The sequence below is a fragment of the Alexandromys fortis genome, unplaced genomic scaffold (genome assembly GCF_014885135.2).
Source record: "Alexandromys fortis isolate MF-2015 unplaced genomic scaffold, M_Fortis_MF-2015_v1.1 scaffold_40, whole genome shotgun sequence".
NCBI lineage: Eukaryota > Metazoa > Chordata > Mammalia > Rodentia > Cricetidae > Alexandromys > Alexandromys fortis.
The window spans coordinates 4,281,098-4,293,552 of NW_026067966.1; the positions used below are offsets into that span (position 1 = coordinate 4,281,098).

Sequence of the window (12,455 nt, forward strand, 5' to 3'; positions counted from 1 at the left end):
AGAGAACCCTGATTGCTCTTTGGGCTGACGAGGAAGGGGGACTTGATTGGGGGAGGGGGAGGGAAAGGGGAGGCGGCGGTGGGGAAGAGACAGAAATCTTTAATAAATAAAAAATATTTAAAAAAATAAAAGATGTATTAACTATTAAATTAAATTGTGTTGAGCTCTATATGCATGAAGAATCCCAAATAAGCAAAATAATAATAACAGCCTTTATCATTAAATTCTCCCCCCCCCCCATTTCAGCTTCTAACACTATCTTTAACCACAGAGGACACAGGGCTTTGTATTCCACTTGGTACTATGTCTCTCGGTATTAGCATCTAGGATGCAATACGCACTATTTCTTAGATTAAATTTGAATCCACAAAATACAATTAAATTTACTCCACCTATTTTAATAATAAACATTTGCCAGAGGGCAAGCAAGATAAATGTTTATAAAGCAGATACTATCCATTATCATCAGTAGGGCTGGCACATCATGGGAGCTGTCCACAGAATTAATACAGGATTACACAGAAGCCCTGTCCTTACATTCACAGATCCAGTGGCATTCATTTGATTAATAAAAATTTTAAATGTGCATGTTAAATATTGTCGTAAAACAATGTATAAACAATTGCAATTACGAACACTATTAATTAACTAGAAGACAGAAATTTTATGCCATTATGTGATAAAGATCATTTACTAAAGCCGGATGGTAGTGGCACACACCTTTAGTTCAGGCAATATGGAGCAGAAGCATATGGATCTCTGTAAGTTGGAGGCCAGCCTGGTCTACAAAGCACGTTACAGGACAGCAAAGGCTACACGGAGAAACCTTGTCTGAGGGGAGTGAGAACATTAACTAAAGTCATAAGAAAATCAACAAAGAGCACAGACATTTTATAAAAGGAAACTCCAGGGACTGCAGAGAAGGTTCAGGGGAATGTGCTTGCCTAGCAGGCTTGAGTTCAGAAGCTCAGCCCCCACAGAAGAGCCCTGCATTGTCGGGCACATCTGTAATCGTGGGGTGAACAAGAGGATCTTGGAGCTCACTCACCAGTCAATCTAGGTTACTAGCAAACACCTAGTTATTGAGAGAACATCTCTCAAAAGATAAAATGGACAAAAATCCAAGACTCTAAACGTTGATTTCTGGTTTACATATGTACTAGAAACACACACACACACACTTAAAAAAATGAGAACCTGGTCAATGAAATGTTTCAGCAGTCAAGATCACTTTTTGCCAAGCCTAAGATCTGAGTTTGAACCCAAGTATCCACATAGTGAAAACAGAGAATATGGATTTTTTCCTCTGACCTCCAGAAGGCACAGAATTGCATGTCTCTCCCAACCCACCACATAAAGAAGTAAGGACTCAAAATACTACAAATATGTTGAGGAATCTCAAGTCACTTGTAAATAAAGAAATATTTGTAATGGCAAATATTTCCATCTATCCTACAGGTAATGCTAACACATATGGGTGGGAACATGGAAAAATTCTTCTATTTCATGCCACAAGTTCATCCTGTTTGTACTTTTGCCTGCTCTCAGCATTGCTTACCTCCTCCTCCTCCGTGTCGGGACTTTTGTCTGGCTTGATCTTGTACTGGTCTATGTCACAGATAAGAATAATACATAATAATCAAGCTGTATTAGAAATATACATATGATATTTGGTATCCCAAATTAGCATATTTCAGATGAGGAGAAAGAGAGAGAGAGAGAGAGAGAGAGAGAGAGAGAGAGAGAGAGAAAGAGAGAAAGATAACATAAAGTTAAGTTTATAGAAAGGTAAGGAGTATCTGGTAGTAGTTAGAAAGGAAAGAATATGACTAAATGCTTTGTATGGAAAATTTAAATAAAACTATTTAGGAGGGACTTTATAATGTAAAATACTTAGAATAGTAGGCCAAAATCTTTTAACTATGTGTGACCAATTGAAGATTGGTGATAACCAACAAAATGAACTCAAAGATTTTAAAGAACAGGAAATAACCACTATAAACACAGAGTGATAATTGTCCTCAGAAATACCAGTAAAATTGCCATAAACAAAAGAACACTGCTGAGAAAGAAGCACGGCCTTAAGGCCTGGAGAAAGGGACAGAAGGGAACAGCTCACAAGCAAGAAAAGCTGTGACAGGTAACAGAATGTGACAAATAGCAGCAAAGTAGTAAATTCAAAAGTTGACAACATGTCCAAATTCATGTAAGCTCATTGGTTTTTAACTCTGTAAGGTTGATCCAAGAAGGAACCACCTCCACAGTTCTATGATATTGAAAAGAAGTCACAATGTAAAATATTCTAAGTACAGAATGTTTCTATTAGCTTTATTGAAATTTCTGCCATACATTGAAATTAAGGTCTTTTATAGTATTAAAACTTTTCTAAAGAATATATAATGACATTATTCAGTTCATTAAAAATTTCAAAAAGACAACAATTTTAGGAATCTCAATACTTATCTTACAATATAGAGATTACTGTATTTCTTCCAACATAGAAATTTCTAATAGAAATGAGGCGTGTGATAACAATTATAGCAATATCCAGCACTGCACAAACCAAATCACAGACAAGCAACCAGTTAGTTTTACCCAAGAAGTGGAAAAGATTGTTTATTCAGAAAATCTGCAATAGCATTTACCACATTGAAATATTAGTGGGAAAAATCACCTCAGAACCAGAAGTCACAATATTCATGATGAAATAAAATCATGACACTTAAACATGACTTACAAATTGCCACTAAAATGTTATTTAAAAATTTAGATATCATGATGAAACATAGACAAACTTAATAAATCCTAACTATCTACCAAAACAACAAATATTCCTTGTGTTGCAACATCAGAAGCATTCCCTTTTTAAAGAAATAAGGGTAAGAATGCCTGTCACATATACAGCAACTTTCTAGAGGTTCTAAGCAATATGCAATCATAAGTAAAACGAAAATTTCCACCTCTAAGTGAAAACCATCATTATTCACAGATGATATCGTTATTTACTAAAGAAATTCCACCAAACTACAAACCATAAGGGAAAAAAAAAGCTTAAAAGGTAATAACTTCAGATTAATTCCTGCTAAGTAAATGTGTTTTCTATACCAATCTCAGACCACAGTTTTACTTAGGCACTCATGCAGGTGTGCAGAAACAGGATGTCTGTTTTCCAGATGAGTCTGTCGGCCTGGAAATGTCACAGGAATGAATAAAAAGCTGCACGTTCTTGCTCTTATGGAGCTGGTATTTCAGTGACAAGGACTGCAATGAACAAGCTGATCAGCATGGCATATCATGTAAAACAACGCAAGGGCACATGAGTGAAAGGTGGGGCGGGAAAGAGGTGCAGGAAGCAGCAAGGGATAAGCAAGCACATTCCAATTTACACTGTGACGGGAGTGACGGTGCAGACTTGATTCTCAGTACTGAAGAGGCTGAGGCAGGAGGATTTCATGTGTAAGACTGGGCAGAGCTACATCATAAGGAGACCCTATTGTAAAAATAAACAATAATCAAAGATAATATAGATTGTATAGCTATGGAAAATATTAAAGAAATTGGGCTAACTGGGAATAATGGGATGAGACTTTAATATATCCAAGTGAACAACCCAAACAAAGAAAGCCTCAAACTCAAATTCGACAAGGCAGGAGCATATATACAGTGTTTTAGAAACTCATAGAAGCCTGGAATGTGAACGCAATATATAGCAGGAGAAAAGAGAGGTAAATAGTTGGGAATACAGCGAGCCTCAGAAGCCATCATGCTTGGAATTCCCTGGGACTATGATTAAGACAGACTCTGAAAAGATTTCAGCAAAGAAATGTTATACGTTGACTCCTTTTAGAATAATGGCTCTAGCTACTGTGTTTATAGGAAAATAAGGACAAAAGCAGAGACTAGCAAAAAAATTTCTGCAATAATCTTAGTTACAGATGAAGGACATGTAGCAAGAGCCAGAGTGAGGGCTGGTGATAGGGGAGGAGGTATTAGGGAAACGGCTCTGGTGTTACGAAAGGAGAGATCATTTTCAAGAACATAGAGAAATAATTTCTTTCATATCAAAGGGGAGAGGAGACAGACAGATGGACACCCGAGGCTCAGGATAACTGCCGAGGGCTTAAACAAAGGAGCTGAAAGGGTAGCACTTCTATTAACAAATGTGGAAAAGTGGGTGGAGACAACTGTGGCAGGAAATAGGCTGTTGGGTACTTAAAATCAGAGCTTAGGAATATGTCAGCAGAACTCAAAGCCGTGTCACACAGAGGAAGTGACAAAAGACATACAAGAACTGAATGGTGATCTACATGCAGGGTTCAGGAGTGAGGCACAAACAGTAAATGATAGTAAGAGTCATTTATGAGCAGCAGCAAGGCCTAAGAAATGGCTGTGAGAATGAGTGGCCGACGATGATGAACTGTGCTCACTGGGGACAAATGTCAAGAAGTTCAAAGTTCACAGTGTTAGAAGCATTACGAGATAATTTAAATCATTAAGTGTAGGGTCAGAATCATAAAGAAAATGGCAATGTCTCCGGGATTCATTGCTTTCCATTTATAAAAATCACTAGAGTTGGATGGTGGTGGTGCACACCTTTAATCCCAGCACTCGTGAGGCAAAGGCAGGCAGATCTCTGTGAATTCAAGGCCAGCTTGGTCTACAAGAGCTAGTTCCAGGACAGGCTCCAAAGCTACAGAAAAACCTGGTCCAGAAAAACAGGAAGAAAAGAAGAAGGAGGAGGAGGGAAGAGGAGGAGGAGGAGGAAATTGAGGAGGTGGAGGAGGAGGGGGAGGAGGAAGAAGAAGAAAAGAAATCACTAGAAACGATGTGCTTGAAATAAGCAATTATTATGACTGGGATAATCTGATCAAAATGAGAATCCAGGAAGGGAATATTCAAGAAACAGGGAAGGACCATGGTTGGAAGTAGCAAAGGAAGTAAAGGTCCAGAGCACTGACTGAGTCTAGAGAAAATAAACACCCCAAACTGCACTTTCAAATCATGGCATGCTGGAGCTGGCTCAGGAGGCTGACTGTGAATACCAGTCTCCAATGCAAATTCAGCTACATTAGATTGTAGCTTCAACCACTGAGCTGTATTTCTAACACCATCACCTCCCCTCATGCTGCTCTTTAAGAAACCAACTCCTAAACTCTTGCCAGGACTCCACTGGCTGCACGGCTATTACTAGGAGCAGCTAGATTTCCAGTGGCACAGGACAGAAGGAACACTACAGCGGAACAAGAAAACTGAACTTGAGGCCATGAAGTACCAACAGTTTCAGAAGTTAGGGAAAGAGAAATTGATTGGTCAGGAAGAGTGATGTGGTGAAATTAAAGTTCTGAAAATATATGATGAGTTGGGAATCTTGGGTTCCTTCAGATGTTCAGAAGAAAATAAAGAAAATGGTATGATGCTGATAAAAGACAGTACAGAGGGACAATGAAGATGTACTGCTCAGAATCTTCCATTTGACTCTGGCTGGGAGAGCCAAGATGACCTGCTTGGTCTTATTCTGGGTGTCCCTGTACTTTGATGTCTTTTGCTACTGGAGCTCTGCTGAGTCGCGATCCTATTCCAAGTTTGAGAGTTCCTGCTCTGCTCCTGCTGACGGAGACATGGAGTTGGGCAGAGTGATGATCTTGTACTGACCGTATTAGCACCCTCTTGGAATCTGTTGGAGAAGGCCTTGAAGCCAAGAAAGAAACAAGTCATTGATTTTTAAAAGATCACTTACAACAGCTAAAGTATAAAATACTTGAAATTAAATTTAGTACAAACAAATGTAAGATCTGCATGGAGAAAATGTTTTAAAAGTTAATGCAAGACATTAAAAGAAAATGTGAGGCAATTAATCACAGAAATTTAAGCAGTAAGAGACCCAATGTTAGAGAGATGGAGAACCTTTTCATTGATGGATAAGTCAAAGATACACTTTCTATAAAAGTTAGGAGGAAAAACGTTTTCAAATTATACACAGAAAAATAAATGTATAAGAATAGATAAAAATGCTACTGAAAAAGAATAGGGCTAAAAGATTTTGGGATATATCCAAACATTAAATATAGATGAATTATATATTATATAATATCAATATAATACTATAATATACCACATTATATTATAATATACAAATGTAATTTGTATAATATATATAATGTAATAAATACAAGTTTACTATTCCACAGAAGTAAAAAAAAGAAATGGAAAGTCCAGAAAGAAAAACATATCCACATGGAATGAAACAGGTTTAAGCAGGACACTGTTAAAATAATCTATGGGACTAAAGGAAATTGTAAGAAAAATAAAAATACTAAACACTGAAACATGAGATTAAGCTAACTATTGCTGAGAAAATAAACAACAAATTGTTACTTGTATTGTAGACTACAAAATAGTTCAATTGATAATATGAGTTCTTTCCTCAAAAACAAAAAAAACTAGTAAAGAAAAGCATAATAATTTCAAACTAAAGCAATGATAAAATAAAGATAAATGTAGAAAAAAGTGACATTGCAAACAGGAAAAACATACTAAAATCTAATGGATCAAGATACTAATTCCTTAAAAAGAAACAGTAAAACTGATAAACACCTATGTAAAAACATGAATAATTGAAAAGAAAAGGAGACTAAAATCACAAGCAAGAATGGAGCAGAGGAAATGACAATAGATTCTGCCATCTCTAGAAGAATAGCAAAATGATATTAGTGGCTTATGACTGTAAGACAAAAAAACTTAGATGAAACAGAACAATTCCTTGTTGACACAAACAGCCAGAACTCATTTAAAGAGAAATATCCTAATATAACCACAAGATTATTAAAGAAGCTGCGCTAGAAGTGCTCCCAAAAAAGAAATCTTGAGGTCCAAATGATTTTATTGATGAATTTACTAAATTTTTACTGTTTTTTCCTTCTATTTATTTATTTTACATTCCAACAATAATTCTCCCACCCACCCCTCCTCCTGTCCCCCTCACCTTCCCTACAGGCCATGCACCATCCATGCCTCCCAAAGGATAGGACTTCCCATGGGGAGTCAACAAAGTCTGGCATATTAAATTGAAGCAGGACCAAGTCACTGTCAGGGCTGAGCATGACATCCCTCCATAGGGAATGGGCTCTAAAGAGCTAGCTTGCACACCAAGGTTAGATTCTGGTCTTACTGCCAGGGACCCCTCAGATAGACCAAACTATACAAATGTCACCCACTTGCACAGGGCCTAGGCCAATGCAGTGCAGGCACAACTGGCAGTCTAGATTTCATGAGTGCCCAAGAGCTTGGTTCAACTGCGTCTGTAGATTTAGCCTTCATGATCTTGACCCTCCCCTTGTTCATATAATCCCTTCTCCTTCTCTATTCCACTTGATTCCCAGAGCTCACCCTGGTGCTTGGCTGGGGATCTCTGCATTTGCTTTCATCACTTACTGGATGAGGGTTCTATGATGACAGTTAGGGTATTCACCAATCTTAATACAGGGGATGGACAGTTTGGGCACCCTCTCCACAATTGCTAACAGTCTTAGCTGGGTCATCCTTGTGGATTCCTAGGAAATTTCCTAGCATCGGGTTTCTCCCTAACCCCATGCTAGCTCCCTCTATCAAGATATCACTTTCATTGTTCTCCTGTGGGCTGAATCGAGCATAAAGGAGGCTGGAGTGGCCAAGTTAGTAACAAAACTGTGACAACTATGCCAAATGCGTAACAGTTAGAAAAGGGGCCGATATTCAAAAAGTAACAACACAAAGCCCTTGAAGAATACTCCCAGCCAAGATGGTGCTGTAGGGGAGCAAGCAGGGAGGAGATCTGACTTGTTTACAAAAAGATGATTGGAGTTAGAGATGAGGTAAGATGAAGTAAAATCCCTGATGCCCTTGTTATCCTCAGTAGGGGCTGTAGGAACCCCAGCTCATGCAGAGGTGACAGCTGATGAGATTAGCTAATTTCCCTTCCGCTTCTTCTGGGATGTATAGGTTCTCGCTTTATAAATTGCATGCTGTAAGGAAATAAATGAGTTCCTGCTTGACTCAACTCCCTGCTGCATCTGATTGTCTCAGGGACACGGGGGTGGAGGTGTCTACAGAAGGACCTCCCACTCTTCCACTCCATCCCTCCCACAGCTCGACCACCCTGATCCATCATTTTCCCGTGCCCCCTCACCTACCCCACTATCGCTCCACTTACTTTCAGTTTACCTGGGAGATCTTCATGTTACCCTAGCTTTTCTGTAGTCTGGTTATCCTTTGCTTTACGTCTAGTATCCACTTATAAGTGATTACATATCATGTTTATCTCTCTGGGTCTGGGAAACCTCAAACAGGATCATTGTTTCTAATTCCATCTATTTGCCTGCAAATTTCATGGTGTCATTGTTATTTACAGCTGAGTAATACTCCATTATGTAAATGTAGCACATTTTCTTTATCCATTCTTTGGCTGATGGACATATAAGTTGTTTCTAGGTTCTGGCTATTATGAACTATGCTGCTATGAACATTTTGATGAAGTGTCCTTGTGGTATGAATGTGCATTCCTTGTGTATATGCCCAAGAGTGGTATTACTAGATCTTGAGGTAGGTAGATTGATTCCCAATTTCCTGAGAAACTGCCGTACTGATTTCCAAAGCAGTTGTACTAGTTTGCAATCCCACCAGCAGTGGAGCAGTGTTCCCCTCACTCCACATCCTCTCCAGCATAAGCTGTCATCAGTGTTTTGCATTTTAGTCATTTTGATTGGTATAAGTCATTTTGATTGGTATAAGATGGTATCCCAGCATCATTTTGATTTGCATTTCCCTAATGATTAAGGATGCTGAGCAATTTCCTAAATGTCTTTCAGCCATTTGAGATTCTATTGAGAATTCTCTGTTTAGATCTGTACCCCATTTTAAATTTGATTGCTTTGAATTTTCATGTCTAGGTTCTTGAGTTCTTTATATATTTTGGAGATCAGCCCTCAGTCAGATTTGGGGTTGGTGAAAATCTTTTCCCAATCTGTAGGCTGTCATTTTACCATGTCCTTTGCCTTAAAGAAGCACTTCATTTTCAGGAGATCCCTTTTATTGATTATTGCTTTCAGTGTCTGTGCTACTGGTGTTACATTTAGGAATTAGTCTCCTGTGCCCATACAATCAAGGCTACTTCTCATTTTCTCTTCTGTAAAGTTCGAACTTAAATTAAGGTCTTTGGACTTGAGCTTTATGAACAGTGATAGATACGGATATATTTGCTATCTTCTATATGTTGACATATAGTCGTGCCAGCACAGTTTGTCGAAAACACTTTCTGTTTTCCACTGTATAGTATTAGCTTCTTTGTCAAAAATCAGGTGTTCAGAGGTGTGTGGATTAATATCCAGGTCTTCGTTTCAATTCCATTGATCAACCTGACTGTTTTTATAACAATACCATCTGTTTTTATTGCTGTAGCTCTGTAATAGAGCTTGATGTCAGGGATCGTGATGCCTCCAGAAGTTCCTTTATTATACAGGATTGTTTTGGCTGTTCTGGGTTTTCCACTTTTCCATATAAAATTTACTATTGTTCTTTCAAATTCTGTGTAGAATTGTATTGGGAATTTGATGTGGAAAACTTTGAATCTGTAGATTGCTTTTGGTAGGATTGCCATTTTTATTATGTTGATCCTACTTATCCAAGAGCATGAGAGATATTTACATTTTCTGGTATCTTCTTCAATTTCTTTCTTCAAAGATGTAAAGTTCTTGTTGAACAGGACTTTCACTTGTTTGGTTTCTGTTACCCGAATATATTTTATGTTATTTGTGGCTATTGTGAAGAGTAATGTTTCTCTGATTTCTTTCTCAGCTACTTTATCATTTGTATATAGAAGGGTTATCAATAATTTTTAGTTGATCTTGTATCCTGTCACATTACTGAAGGTGTTTATCAGCTGTTGGAGTTCCCTGGTAGAATTCTTGGGATTACTTATGTATACTGAGAATAGCGAAAGTTTGACTTCTTAATTTCCAATTTGTACTCCCTTCATCTCCTTTGGTTGTCTTATTGCTCTCTCTAAAACTTCAAGAACTATGTTGAACAGATATGGAGAGAGTGAACAGCCTTGTCTTGTTCCTGATTTTAGTGGAACCACTTTGAGTTTCTCTCCATTTAATTTGGTGTTGATTGTTGGCTTGCTGTATATTGCTTTCATTATGTTTAGAAAGATATGTTCCTTGTATCCCTGCTCTATCCACGATGGTTATCATGAAGGGTGTTGGATTTTGTCAAATGCTTTTTCAGCATCTAATGACATAATCATATGGATTTTTTTCTTTCAGTATATTTATAAGGTGGATTACATTGGCAGATTTTTGTATATTGAACCATCCCTGAATCTGTGGGATGAAGCCGACTTGATCATGGTAGATATTTTTTATGTGTTCTTGGATTCAGTTTGCCTGTATTTTATTGAGTATTTTTGCATCAGTGTTCATGGGAGAGTTTGGTCTGTAATTTGCTTTCTTGGTGGAGTCTTTATGTGGTTTGGGTAACTAGTCTCAGAGAAGGAGTTTGGCAATGGTCCTTTTGTTTAATTATGTGGGTCATTTTGAGGAGTATAGGCATTAGCTCTTCTTTGAAGTTCTGGTATAATTCTGCACTAAAACCATCAATCGGGTCCTGGGCTTTTTGTTTTGTTTTGTTTTTTGGTTGGGAGACTTTAGATGAGTGCATCTACTTCTTTGTAGTTTATAGGTCTATGTAAAATGTTCACCTGGTCTTTATTCAATTTTAGTATCTGGTACCTATCCAGAAAATTGTCCATTTCTTTTACAGTTTTCAATTTTGTGGGGTACAGGTTTTTGTACTATGTCCTAATGATTCTTTGGATTTTCTCAGTGTCTGTTGCTATGATACATCTTTTTATTTCTGATTTTGTTAATTCAGATGTTCTCTCTCTGCCTTTTGATTAGGTTGGATAAGGGTTTGTCTATCTTGTTGATTTTCTCAAAGAATAAGGTCTTTGTTTCATTGATTCTTTGTATTGTTTTCTTTGTTTCTATTTTGTTTATTTAAGCCCCCAGTTTGATTAGTTCCTGTCCTCTACTCCTCCTGTTGAGTCTGCTTCTTTTTGTTCTAGAGCTTTCAGCTGTGCTGTTAAGTCACTAGTGTGAGATTTCTTTACCCTTTATGTAGAGGCACTTAGTGCTATGAACTTTCCTCTTAGCACTGTTTTTATAGTGTCTTGGGTATGCTGTGCCTTCATTTTCATTGAATTCTAGGAAGTCTTTAATTTCTTTATTTCTTCCTTGACCCGGGAGTGATATAATTGAGCACTGTTCAATTTCCATGAGTTTTCTAGGTTTTCTGCAATTAATATTGTTATTGAATTCTAAATTTAAGTAATGGTGATCTGATAAGATATTGGGGGTTATTCCTTTTTTTTAATCTGTTGAGGTTTGCTTTGTTACTGAGCATGTGATTAATTTTGGAGAGAGTTCCATGAGGTGCTGAGAAGAAGATATATTCTTTTGTATCTTGATGAGATGTTCTGTAAAAGTCTGTTAAGTCCATTTGAGTCATGACATCTGTTAGTGCTCTTATTTCTCTGTTAAGTTTCTGTCTGGTTGACCTGTCCACTGGGGAAAGTGGGTGTTTAAGTCTCTACTATTAGTGTGTGGGGTTTGATGTGCAATTTAAACTTTAGTAATGCTTTTTTTATATATGTGGGTACTCTTGTATTTGAGGCATAAATGTTCAGGATTAAGACTTCATCTTGATGGATATTTCCTGTGATAGGCATAAAGTGTCCTCTATCTCTTCTGATTTATTTTAGTTTGAAATCTATTTTGTTAGGTATTAGGATAGCTACACATGCTTGTTTCGTGGCTCCATTTGATTAGAATATCTGTTCCAATCCCTTGACTCTGCATTTTTCCTTTGCAGCTCTTATATTCTTTCTTTATTCTATATGTTTGTGTTGTGATTATTGGATAGTGAAGGGACTATATATTTTGGGTTCAATATATTTGATGTTGTATAAGCTTTTTGTACCTCCATAGGCATACCCTTCTTCAGGTTGGGGATGTTTTCTTTTATGATTTTGTTGAATATATTTTTTGTGCCTTTGAGCTGGAGTTCTTCTCCTTCTTCTATCCCTATTATTCATGGGTTTGGTCTTTTCATGGTGTCCTAGATTTCCTGAACCCTTTTTGTTAAGAATTTGTTAGATTTATCATTTTCTTTGACTGAGATTCTCTCTTCCATCATTTGTATTCTGTTGGTTATGCTTGCATCAGTAGTTTCTGTTTGTTTACCCAGATTTTCCACTTCCAAAATTCCCTCAGTTTGCGTCTTCTTTATTGCCTATATTTCAGTTTTCAAGTCTTTAACTGTTTCCTTCACCTGTTTTTTTTTTCTTGGTTTTCTTTAAAGGATTTGTTGATGTCTTCCAATTTTTTTGTCTGTTCCTCCATTTCTTTTTTTTTTTTTTT

At 37.3% G+C, this 12,455-nt stretch overlaps 1 protein-coding gene across 2 annotated transcripts in view; it reads right to left on the minus strand.

Moving 5' to 3' along the window:
- Nucleotides 1–12,455, minus strand: part of Spag16 (sperm associated antigen 16) — an 896,526-nt gene that overhangs the window by 769,938 nt on the left and 114,133 nt on the right. Inside the window, exon 10 of one of the 2 annotated variants that reach the window (XM_050154323.1) lies at nt 2,388–5,688. The exons of the other annotated variant lie outside the window; for it this stretch is intronic. Coding sequence (XP_050010280.1) covers nt 5,458–5,688 — 231 coding nt within the window. The 3' untranslated portion in view covers nt 2,388–5,457. Of the gene's footprint in view, nt 1–2,387; nt 5,689–12,455 lie in introns of those variants that run through there. 2 annotated transcript variants of the gene reach the window in all.